Source organism: Vulpes vulpes, chromosome 9, assembly GCF_048418805.1.
Source record: "Vulpes vulpes isolate BD-2025 chromosome 9, VulVul3, whole genome shotgun sequence".
In the NCBI taxonomy this organism is placed as follows: Eukaryota; Metazoa; Chordata; class Mammalia; order Carnivora; family Canidae; genus Vulpes; species Vulpes vulpes.
This window is the reverse complement of record NC_132788.1, coordinates 28,747,688-28,760,917: the sequence shown is the minus strand read 5'-3', so window position 1 is coordinate 28,760,917 and position 13,230 is coordinate 28,747,688. Positions and strand designations below refer to the sequence as shown.

Genomic DNA, 13,230 nt, shown 5'->3' with positions numbered 1-13,230 from the left:
GAGAGACACAGAGAGAGAGAGAGAATCAGAGACACACGCAGAGGGAGAAGCAGGCTCCATGCAGGGAGCCCCACGTGGGACTCAGTCAGGGGACTCCGGGATCACGCCCTGGGCCAAAGGCAGGCGCTAAACCTCTGCACCACCCAGGGATCCTAAAGTGATTTTTTAATATGGTTTGTTTAATATCTACCATATTCATTACTTTTCTATTTGATATTCTTGTTCATTGTTCCATTGTTGTCTTCCACTTTTTTTCCCTGTCTTTTGTGGTTTTCAACTGAGTATTTTACAGGATTCCATTTTTCTCTTTTCTTAGCTTGTTAGTTCTACTTTTTTTCTTACTTTTTAAGTGTTTGCATTATATATTTACAGATAATCTGAGTCCACTTTCAAGTAACACTATACTACTTCCCAGGTAGTATGTATACCTCATAATAAAAAAAAAGTAATAATCCTAATACCTTCCTCCCATCCATTGTGTCATTGTTGCCATTCATATTGTTTTTATATAAACATTTAAAAGTGTGTGCATATATGATATTATACAATATATGCATACACTTACATATCTATATATATGCATATGCATACATAATGTAATCTAATGTTCGTACTATATTTTGAACAAACTTCTATATCAATTAAGATTAAGAAAAATAAAAAGGTTTTATTTTTTATCTTCCTTTATTCCTCCGTGATATTTTCCCTTTCTTTATGTAGATATAAATTATAAATTTCTCATCTGTTTCATTTTTCCTTCTCTCTATAGAACTTTTTTAAAAAAAAATATTTTTTTCAAATTTAAATTCAATTTACCAACATATCATATGACACCCAGCACTCATCCCATCAAATGCCCTCCTCAGTGCCCATCACCTAGTTACCCCATACCCCACCTACCTCCCCTTCTGTATTCCTTTGTTTGTTTCCCAGAGTTAGGGGTCTCTCATGGTTTGTCTCCCTCTCTAATTTTTCCCCATTCAGTTCCCTCCTTTTCTTTATAATCCATTTCACTATTTCTTATATTCCACGTATGAGTGAAACCATATGATGATTGTCTTTCTCTGATTGAATTATTTCACTCAGCATAACACCCTCCAGTTTCATCCATATTGAAGCAAATAGTGAGTATTCATCCTTTCTGATGGCTGAGTAATATTCCATTGAACACAGACCACTTCTTCTTTATCCATTCATCTGTTGAAGGTCACCAAGGCTCCTTCCACAGTTTGGCTATTGTGGACACTGCTGCTCTGAACATTGGGGTGCAGGTCACCCGACATTTCACTACATCAGTATCTTTGGGGTAAATATCCAGTAGTTCAATTGTTGAGTTATAAGATAGCTCTATTTTTAACTTCTTGAGGGACCTCCACATTGTTTTCCAGAGTGGCTGTACCAGTTTGCATTCCCAGCAATGGTGCAAGAGGGTTCACCCTTCTCCACATCCTCTCCAACATTTGTTGTTTCCTGTTTTGTTAATTTTCACCATTCTCACTGGTGTGTGGTGGTATCTCATTGTGGCTTTGATTTGTATTTCCCTGATGGCAAGTAATGTGGAGCATTTTTTCATGTACTTTTTGGCCATGTGTAGGTCTTCTTTGGAGAAATTTCTCTTCATGTCTTCTGTCCATTTCATGACTGGATTGTTTGTTTCTTGGGTATTGAGTTTGATAAGTTCTTATAGATCTTGGATACTAGCCCTTTATCTGATACGTAATTTGCAAATATCTCCCATTCTGTAGGTTGTCTTTTAGTTTTGCTGTTTCCTTTTGCTGTGCAGGAACTTTTTATCTTGATTAAGTCCCAAGAGTTCATTTTTGCTTTTGTTTTCCTTGCCTTCATAGACGCATTTTGCAAGAAGTCGCTCTGGCCAAGTTCAAAAAGTTCGTCGCCTGTGTTCTCTAGTATTTTGAGGTATTCTTGTCTCACATTTAGATCTTTCAACCATTTTGACTTTTCCTTTGTATATGGTGTAAAGGAATGGTCCAGTTTCATTCTTCTGCATGTGGCTGTCCAATTTCCCCAACACCATTTATTGAAGAGACTGTCTATTGTCCAGTGGATATTCTTTCCTGCTTTGTTGAATATTAGTTGACCATAGAGTTGAGTGACCATTTCTGGGTTCTCTGTTCTGCTCCGCTGATCTCTGTGTCTGGTTTTTTTTTTTTTTTTTTTTTTTTTAGATTTTATTTATTTATTCATGAGAGACAGAAAGGGAGAAAGAGGCAGAGACACAGGCAGAAGGAGAAGCAGGCTCCATGCAGGGAGCCCAACGTGGGACTCAATCCTGAGTCTCCAGGATCAGGCCCTGAACTGAAGGCAGTGCTAAACTGCTGAGCCACCAGGGATGCCCTCTGTGTCTGTTTTTGTTCCAGTACCACACTGTCTTGATGATCGCAGCTTTGTAATATAGAATGAAATCAGGCATTGTGAATTTCTCAGCATTGGTTTTCTTTTTTGATATTCCTCTGGCTATTCAGGATAGCCATACAAATGGCTGTTTTTTGATTCCATACAAATTTTAAGATTATTTGTTCCAACTCTGTGAACAAAGTCTGTGGTATTTTGATAGGATTGCATTGCACATGTAAATTCCCTTGGGTAACATAGACATTTTCACAATATTTATTCTTCCAATCCATGAGCTTGGAATGTTTTTCCATCTCTTTACGTCTTACTCAATTTCTGTCAGAAGTGTTCTGTAGTTTTTATAGTATAGATCCTTTACCTCTTTGGTTAGGTTTATTCCTAGGTATGGTTTTAGGTGCAATTGTAAATGGGATTGATTCCTTAATTTCTCTCTCTTCAGTATCCTTGTTAGTGTATAGAAATGCCACTGATTTCTGTGCATTGATTTTGTATCTTGCCATATTTCTGAATTGTTGTATGAGTTCTAGCAATCTGGGGGTGGAGTCTTTTGGGTTTTCTATATACAATTTCATGTCATCTGCGAAGAGGAAGAGTTTGACTTCTTTTTTGCCAATTTGAAGCCTTTTATTTCCTTTTGTTGTCTGATTGCTGAGGCTAGTATTTCTAGTACTATGTTGAATAACAGTGGTGAGAGTGGACATTCATGTCATATTACTGATCTTAGGGGAAAGGCTCTATTTTTCCATATTGAGAATGATATTCATTGTGGGCATTTCATAAATGGCTTTTATGATATTGAGGAATGTTCCCTCTATCCCTACACTTTGAAGAGTTTCAATCAGGAATGGAGGTTGTAGGGCAGCCCAGGTGGCTCAGCAGTTTAGCACCGCCTTCAGCACAGGCCATAATCCTGGAGACCCGGGATGGAGTCCCACGTCAGGCTCCCTGCTTGGAGCCTGCTTCTCCCTCTGCCTGTGTCTCTACCTCTCTCTCTCTCTCTGTGTGTGTGTGTGTCTTTCATGAATAAATAAATAAAATCTTTTTTTTAAAAAAAAAGGAATGGAGGCTGTATTTTATCAAATGCTTTCTCTGCATCTAGCGAGAGGATCATATGGTTCTTGTTTTTTCTCTTATTGATGTTATCTGTCATGTTAAATGTTTTACGAGTGTTGACAGCCTTGCATCCCAGGGAAAACTCCCACTTGGTCGTGATGAATAATCCTATTAATGTACTGTTGGATCCTACTAACTAGTATCTCGGTGAGAATTTTTACATCATTTCCATCAAGGATATTGATCTACAATTCTTCTTTTTGGTGGAGTCTTTGTCTGCTTTTGGGATCAAGGTAATGCTGGCCTCATAGAATGAGTTTGGAAGTATTCCCTCCATTTCTATCCTTTGAAACAACTTTAGTAGAATAGGTATTATTTCTTCTTTAAATGTTGGGTAGAATTCTCCTTGGAAGCCCTCTGGCCCTGGACTTTTGTGTCTTGGGAGGTTTTTGATGACGGCTTCAATTTCCTTGCTGGTTATTGGCCTGTTCAAGTTTTCTATTTCTTCCTGTTCCGGTTTTGGTAATTTGCGGTTTTCCAAAAACGCATCCATTTCTTCCAGATTGCCTAATTTGTTGGCATATAGTTGCTCATAATATGTTTTTATAATCGTTTGTATTTCCTTGGTATTGGTTGTGATTTCTCCTCTTTCATTCATGATTTTCTTAATTTGAGTCTGTTCTCTTTTCTTTTTAATAAGGCTGGCTAGGGGTTTGTCTACCTTATGAATTCTTTCAATCAACTAGCTCCTGGTTTTGTTGATCTGTCCTACAGTTCTTCAGGCCTCTATTCCATTCAGTTTTGCTCTAATCTTTATTATCTCTCTTCTTCTGCTTGGTTTAGGCTTTATTTTCTGTTCTTTCTCCATCCAGTTCCTTTAGATGCAAGGTTAGCTTGTGTATTTGAGTTTTTTTTTTTTTTTTCAATTTTTTGAAGGATGCTTGTATTGTGATGTATTTCCCTCTTAGGACTGCTTTTGCTGTATCCCAAAGACTTGAACAGTTGTATTTCATTTTCATTAGTTTCTATGAATCTTTTTAATTCTTCTCTAATTTCCTGGTTGACCCATTCATCTTTTAGCAGGATGCTCTTTAACCTCCATGTGTTTGAGTTTCTTCCAAATTTCTTCTTGTGATTGAGTTCTAGTTTCAAAGCATTGTGGTCTGAAAATAGGCAGGGGACAACTGCAATCTTTTGGTATCAGTTGAGACCTTATGTGTGCCCAGGATATGGTCTATTCTGGAGAAAGTTCCACGTGCATTTGAGAAGACTGTGTATCCAGTTGAGTTTGGATGCAAAGTTCTGTATATATCTGTGAAATCCATCCAGTGCAGGGTATCATTTAAGGCCCTTGATTCTTTGTTGATGCTGTGCTCACAATATCTGTCATTTGCACAAAGTGCTGTGTTGAAGTCTCCCAGTATAAGTGTATTATTACCTAAGTATGTCTTAATTTTGGTTATTAATTGATTGATATACTTGGCAGCTCCCACATTAGGGGTATAAATATTCATAATTCTTAGGTCTTTTTGTTGTATAGACACTTTAGGTATGACAGAGTGTCCCTCTTCATCTCTTACTACAGTCTTTGGGATAAACTTTGATTTATCTGATATGAGGATTGCTACCCCAGCTTTCCTTTGAGGACCATTTGAATGGTAAATGGTTCTCCACTCACTCTCTCTTCCACTTCATTTACCCTACAAGTTATAGCATCTAGCTTAGACTGCATCTCATTTAAAGTATTTTTAATTTCTGCCTGATTAGATCTCAATTCTGTAGTAAGAGAATCTCTTGAGTCCCTATGCTTTTTTGCCCAGAGCCATGAGTAATTTTATAATTGCACTTCTGAATTGTATTTCTGACATTATATTTAAATCCTCATCCAGAAATTCTGTGGCAGAGATCATTACTTCTGATTCTTTCTTTTGTGGTAAACTCTTCCTTCTAGTCGTTTTGTCCAGTGCAGGGTATGAGTGAGCAGAGTTAAAAATATCAACCACGACCTAAGTAAAATACACCCTAGATGATTCCAAAGAGGTCAGAAACCAGAAAATAAAAGAAAAATAAGAACAGAACAAAATAAAAGGACACTAAAGTGAAAAACAAATTTTAAGACAAAATAGTAAGAATAAGGAAAAAACAAAGAAAACCTGGGAATAAAATGGGTTGATGGTGAGGAATGGTGGTGGAAAGAGGATATAATCTCCCTGAGGGGATCTTGAGGGTGATCCTCTTGGTTCTGACTGTATTTTGTTCTGTATGTTAGAAGATGCTCAATTCTAAATTTATGTAAACCAGCAAAACTTGTATAGAGACCCAATATGGACCACAAAAACAGAAACAAGATAAAAGAGGAGAGCAGAATTAGAAGGAAGAGAGAATATAGTCTCACAGAATGAACCAACACGGTGTTCCACTTGGTTCTGGGTGTATTTCAGTCCATGTGTTAGAGGGTACTAATTTCCACCATTATAAAACAAAATAAGACAGGAGAAAACAAAAATCCATAAGTCATATATCTACCAAAATTAAATTAAACATGTTGAAGGGAATCCAATAATGAAGAATATATATGACATATATTTATAGAAATATGAAAGTCAAAAAGGAAAAAGCTTAAAATGAAGAGTTGGTAAAATATTGTGGTTAAAGTAGGAAGAGTGAAAAAATATTGGAAATTTTTAAATCGAAATTTAAATGAATTGTAATGAAAAAAATCTCTTGTTCTATATACTATTTTCTCTCAGTCCTGGAGCTTTCCAGGGCTGCTTGTTCAGTAAACTTGCTCTTCCCTTGTTCTTCCAGCATTTCTTTTGGGGGAAGGTCTACCGCATTGATTCTCAAGTGTCTGTGCTTGGGTGGAGATACCCTGCCCCTTGCCAGTGCTGGGCTCAGTATGAGCTGTTTATCCAGTGAGGCTTTGTTTCCAGTGGCCCCACTTCTCCCAGGTGCAAGGAGAGAAGCAAGAAAATAAAAGATGGAAGCAACCAGATCTCCACTTCCAGACCCAAGAGCTCCCCAGGAGTACTGAACCGCAGTTTCCTAATCCACACTACCCTAGATGCTCCTGGAGGCAGGTGTGAGGGCACTGATTTGCACAAATTGCAAGACGCCCAGCAGCAGGAGAGTTCCCACTGTCCTGTGCCCTCGGAGTCCATCTCTCCCGAAGGGAACAGAGGACAGCCACCTCCATCCATTGCCAGGATCTAGGGTAAAGGGAGCTCCAGTGCCGGCCTGCATAACTGGCCAGGTTCTCCCAAATGCCCTGGAGGATTGTTGCATTCCAGCCTTTTATCATGATCGACTGTGGTTTGATGTGCACATTGGAAGTTCCTCCTCTCTATAGAACTTTTTAAAACAATTTCTTACAATATAATTCTACTGGCAACAAATTCTTCAGTTTCGTTTGTCTGAGAAAGTCTATTTCTCCTTTACCTTTGAAGGACAATCCCACAGCATACAGAATTCTAGATTGGTGTTTGTTTGTTTTTCCTCTCAACTCTAAATATTTCATTTCACTCTCTTCTTGCATGGTTTCTGAAGAGAAAGTAGATATAATTATTATTTTTGTTCCTGTATAGATAGGGTGTATAGATAGCCCAAGATTTTGTCTTTAGCTTTGATTTTCTGTAATTTGGAAATAATATACCTAGATGTAGTTTGTAATTTTGTTTTGTTTTATTTGATATTTGTCCTGTCCTGGTGTTCTCTAAGCTTCTTGGATCTGTTGTTTGCTATCTGACATTAATTTGGGGGAAATTCTCAGTCATCGTTATTTCAAATATTTCTTCTTTCCTTTCTCATTTTCTTCCCCTTCTGTCATTCCCATTATCTGTATGTTATACCTCTTATAGTTGTTCTACAATCCTTAGATATCCTGTTCTTCTTTTGTTTCAGCCTGTTTGCCTTTTTGTTTTGGAGGCTATTAATGTATCCTCAAAGTCAGAAATTGTTTCCTCAAGTGTGAGTAGTGTACTAATAAGCCCATCAGAGGCATTCTTCATTTCTGTTATAATGTTGTTGTTGTTTTAATCACTAGCATTTCTTTTTTGTTCCATTGTGGAATTTCCATCTCTCTGTTTATCTTGTCCATCTGTTGTTGCTCACTATTTATTTCACCCATTAGAGTCATTAACATATTAATTATAGTTGCTTTAAATTCCCCGTCTGGAGGTGTCTGGGTGGCTCAGGTGGTTAAGCATCTGCCTTCAGCTCAGGTCATGAGCTCAGGGTCCTAGAATTGAGCTCCACATTGGGCTTCCTGCTCAGTGGGGAGTGTGCTTCTCTCTCTCTCCTTCTGCCCCTCTCTATCACTCATTCTCTCTCACTCTCTCTCTCTTTCTCTCAAATAAATCAATAAAATCTTAAAAAAAATTTTTTTTAAATGAATTCTCTTTCTGATAAATCCAACATCTCAGCCATGGCTGGTTCTGATGTTTGTTCTCTCTCCTCAAACTGTGTTTTTTGCCTTTTGGTATGCCTTATATATTTTTTTCAGATCACTAAACATAATATACTGAGTAAAGGGATTACTATAAATAGATCTTTTATAATGTGATTTTGAGGCATTGAGGGAAAGGATGTGTTCAACAGTCTTATGTTTAGGTCTCAGTCTTGTAGTGAGCCTATGCCTCTGGACTGTGAATGTCATATTTTCTCAGGATTCTTCTCTCCTTTTTGGTTGGACAGGATGGTTAGAGTGGGTTAGAGTTGGGTATTTCTCTTCCCCCAGATTGGTTAGGCTTTGGTAACACCCCAGCTCTGCACTTTTTAACACTCAGACTTAACTGAACCTCCAGCAATTTGTCAATTGTTGTTAGATTTTCCTACCCAGGTACTGGTTCCCAAGTGGCTTATACTTCTGAGTCCCTGCCCTGGGAAGCCTCAAATGCCTATACTTTGGGGGCAGCTGTTTGCCCTCTATCCTTTCTTCTCTTAAGGGGCCAAGAAGAGTTGTTGATTTTTTTAGTCTGTTCAGCTTTGTACTTGTTGTTAGGATGGAGTAGTAACTTCCAAGCTTCTTACATGCAGAACTGGAAACCAGAAGTCTTAAATTAGATTTAAATAAAACTATTTAAATGTAAACTTAGAAAATATTTAGAATATATATAATTAATAAAGCTTTAATAAACACAATATAAAAATTATTCTGAAAACCAAAAAATAACTTTAATAAACATAATATAAAATTTGTTTTAAAAAACAGAAAATTGTTTATAAACTCTGAACATTTTACAATGTAAAACATAAAAATGATAAATGCATAAGAAATTACTAATTTTTTTAAGATTTTATTCATTCATGACAGACATAGAGAGACAGAGAGAGAGGCAGAGTCACAGGAGAGGGAGAAGCAAGCTCCATGCAGGGAGCCCGATGTGGGACTTGATCCCAGAACTCCAGGATTGTGCCCTGGGCCAAAGGCAGGCGTTAAACCACTGAGCCACCCAGGGATCCCGAAATTATTAATTTTATAAGTAATCAAGAGAAAGTAAACTAAAGTATGAATAATATATATTTCACCAGTAAATGTCAAAATATTATCCAATGCTTCTGAAGATGTGTGAAAATTATCAGAAGTTACCCTACAGAAATTCAAAATTCTATTTGTAGGAATTATCCTTCCTCTTCCAAAAATACATAACTAGGAATACATAAACAAAGATGTTTGTTTCAACATTGTTTTAATAGGGAGAATTAGAAATAGCATGGAATGGTGCAAATTGGGATATAATGAAATAAAATCAACCATTGGAAGTAAATGAAAATATGGCTTTTTGTACAATTAAGTTGGATAAAATCAAGTTATAAGACAATGTGTTTATTACAAGCTGCACACAGATGTTACAAAACATACACTTAAAATCTTCACAGTGGCTCTCTCTGGAAGATGATTCTACTTTCTACTTTGATGTTGTGTGCTATGTTGGGATACTTGGGTGACTCAGTGGTTGAGCATCTACCTTTGGCTCAGGTCGTGATGCTGGGATCCTGGGATTGAATCCCACATCAGGATCCCCACAGAGAGCCTGCTTCTCCCTCTGCTTCTGTCTCTGCCTCTCTCTCTGTCTCTCAGGGACAAAATAATAAAATCTCAAAAAAAAAAAAAAAAAGAATTGCAAAATCAATCAACATATTCTTACAGCCTTCTGTGGAGCATCATAACAGGTGACTACAGGAGTGATTTAACTCTCCTATCTATTCTGGAAAATTAAATGTTTTTTGTAGAGATGATAATCGCATTTTGTTTTCTTCTGCTAGGGAAAGGTGAGCATGGGAAACCTTACCCCCTCACTGAAGAGGACCGTGATGACTCAGCTTACAGGGAAAATGGTTTCAATATTTTTGTCAGCAACAGTATTGCTCTGGAGCGGTCCCTGCCAGATATTCGCCATGCTAAGTGAGTATAAGCGAGCTCCACATGCAGAGTGGTTTTCTTAGTCTTTTTAAAAAAATTATATTCAATGTTTATCACAGCAAGATATGTAACTATAAATTTTGCCATAATAATTTTTTAAAAATACATTTATATTTCATGATCTTAAATTTGTTTCATTTAAATTGAAATAATTTGGGACACCTGGGTCACTCAGCAGTTGACTGCCTTCAGCTCAGGTGGTGATCCCGGGGACCTGGGATTGAGTCCTTTATCAGGCTCCTGTGGTGAGCCTGCTTTTCCCTCTGCCTATGACTAAGTCTCTCTCTCTGTGTCTCTCATGAATAAATAAATAAAATTTAAAAATAAGTAAATAACTTGGAATAATTTTTAAAGTTAAAAGGGAATAAGTACCAGCTTTCTAAAACTGAATTCACATTTTCATTGAATTGCCTGTATTATCAACATTTAAAATAAAGTATTTTAAGATATTACCCATATTTTTACCTTTGATCATGTAAATGTTAAAGCAGATTTTTTTTGGGTGATTAGCACAGTCAGACCTGCCCACATATATATGACTTCATTTTCACTGCAGCCATATTCAGTGCCATTATGGCTACATCTTCCATAAAGAATGCCTACAATAAATACATCCATAATCCAAAGGCTATGATTGGTTGCTCAGTTTCCTATCACTTTACAAATTGTGGCTTATCAATTAACACTGAGTTCAGTTTTTACTGAACCATAGTTAAACATGTGCAAAAGGAAGCAAGAATGGAATTATATATAGTTTCTTAAAATCTCACCCCGATCTATTCTTAACATTGCTTACTGTACTTTTTTCTTAGCCTGTTATGATTTTCCTGTTAGCATATACAATGCCAAAAGTAAGCCAAAAGCATACTAAATGATCAGAATTTGGAGTTTGTAGAATTGCCATACATATTGGATAAATCTATCCAATTGTGCTAATATGTTTACCCTTGCCTGCACCTCAATATCCCTTTGGAATCATTGGTGTGAAAGGAAGAAAATCCGAGAAAATAAAAATATCGGCAGGGCCCCTGGGTGCTGTAGCTGGTTAAGGTTCTGACTCTTGATTTCGGTTTCGGTCATGATCTCAGGGTCCTGGGATCCAGAGCCCCATGTTGGGCTCTGTGCTCAGCAGGGAGTCTGCTTGAGATTCTCTCACTTCCTCTTCCTCTGCTCCTTTGCCTGCACTCTATCTCGCTCAAAAAAAAAAAAAAAGTAAATCTTTAAAAAATAAGCGCTACTAATGAAAATAGAGATGGTAACCTAAATCAAACCAGTAATGTACAACAAAACTCTTAATTTAGTACAAAAATAATTAACCCTTTCAAAAAAAATCAGCAAATTAAGGTTTGGTGGATCAGTTTTTAGTTGCCATATTGTGTATTTATAAATTTATTTTAAAATATTAAAGGTTAAAATAATTACCTTTTAATAAATATTAAAATATTACTGGTTTCCTTCTCAGGTCTTATGTGATTTTGGATTTCTTGATATAGTTAAGCAGAGGATTAATGTGAAAACAAATCAATTTTTGCCTAAACTGAATGCTTTGTATATTGGTTTAGGCCTTCTAGCTAGCCAAATTATTCCCAAGTTACCTGAAATTATCTACAGTAATTCCCACTGACCGAGAACATTTCTAGTTATGAGAAATTTTAATACCTAATTGCACACCATCAAAGATGCTTTAAATTGCATTGTTGGCATAATAAATGTGCTCAGAGAATAATTTCCATCCACCTCCTCCCCCACCCCCACACTTCCAATCTTTTAATGTGTATTCAAGTGGAAAGAATTGCAGATGGAAACAGTGCAGAAAATCACTGAAGTCAAAAGAAGGCTGATATTCCCATTCTTCTCAGAGAGTGTATTTTTAGCATAACTCCACCTTTTGAGAAAAGATATTCTTAGGCAATAATGAAAAAGAAAACGGAAAAATGGAAAGAAAAATATTTTGAAATTTTTATTAGAGTTATTGAGTTATGGTGTCAGAGGGCATTATTCTAAATGTTAGGGGAGACAAATGTGGCTAAAATATGGGCACAGACCATACTTAATTACTGAGGCTAGATATCTAGTGGGATAGTCCTCTACTAAAATGACACTAAAATAGGAAAGAAACCTTTTTTTAAAGATTTTATTTATTTGAGAAAAAGCATGAGCAGGGGGAGTAGCAGACAGAGAGGGAGAAGCAGACTCCTCACTGAGCAGGGAGCCTACGTGGGGCTGGATCCCAGGATCCTGGAATCATGGCCTGAGCTGAAGCAGATGCCCAACCTACCAGGCCACCTAGGCACCCTTAGGAAAAAACTTTATTAGAGGGTTGAAGATGGATGACATCAAAGGCTTAAGTGCAGGACAACTAGGAGTGATAGTTTACCCCAGTTAGTCTAGTATCTAACTTTCAGATGCAGGAAAACAGATCCAATGCAACCTCATTTGGTCAAGGTCCTCCGTGTAGGAAATTGAGAGCCTAAAACAAAATAAATCTTACAGGGATCCCAGTGTTGAAAGTCGTGTGCTTTTGACCTTACATATGCTTCTCAAAATGTACGCACAGATAACCACAAAAGCATGCAGCTCTGTGTGAGTGGTTCTTGAAATTATGAAAGCAAACTGACACATACTGCATCCAGCATTACCAGTTAACTAGGCTGCAGGTAATTGACCACAGCTTGTTTATATTGGCAGAATCTGTGGAAGAGAATGCAAAATTTGTGTGACTTTTATAATCAAACATAACAGTTCTCCATTAGCCAATTCAAATTATAGGCTCAAGGTGCCAGAAGAGAAAAATTTATTTTCTTTGCTCTGGGATTGTGTCATGGAAAATATTGGGGAATTATATCTTGCAGTCTTGCTGAGGGGTCTTTATTCCCAAACACAGAATTGTAGTTCTAACTCCACTGTTCTACCCTATGGATCACTCTCTCTGTATATACAAGTGCTCTCTCATTCATACTCTTACATTAAGTTTAAAAAAAAAAAATCATGGTTCTTGCTGTTTGACATGCTTAGTGTATATTCTCGTTCACTGTAAAGAACTTTCAATTTTTAGAACATGAGTTATTTCAGAAATCTCAATCCAGAACACATTCTTCTTTTAGCTGTCCTGCTTCTTTCTTGTCCACTAGCATAAAAATGAACAGCTTTCCTTTGGCTGTATTATTTCATTAAGTCAGGAATATATTCTCATTAAACGGGGAGCCATAGATTTAGGAAAATCAGCTGGCATGTGCCCAATATTTCAATCATTCTTACCCATATCCTAATAATAAATTTCAAGGGTCTAATTTATGTTTTTAAATATCTTACATTTTTCCAAAACTTTTAGCATCTCCCTATCTTGTATATTACAATTTAATTTTTTTGTTTCATTTTGTTTA

At 36.8% G+C, this 13,230-nt stretch overlaps 1 protein-coding gene across 1 annotated transcript in view; it reads left to right on the top strand.

Moving 5' to 3' along the window:
• GALNTL6 (polypeptide N-acetylgalactosaminyltransferase like 6) overlaps window positions 1-13,230 on the top strand; it is a 1,143,667-nt gene that overhangs the window by 487,117 nt on the left and 643,320 nt on the right. The window contains exon 4 of the mRNA XM_026017526.2: window positions 9,691-9,829. Within this exon, the coding sequence (XP_025873311.1) occupies window positions 9,691-9,829 (139 nt within the window). The remainder of the gene's footprint in view (window positions 1-9,690; window positions 9,830-13,230) is intronic.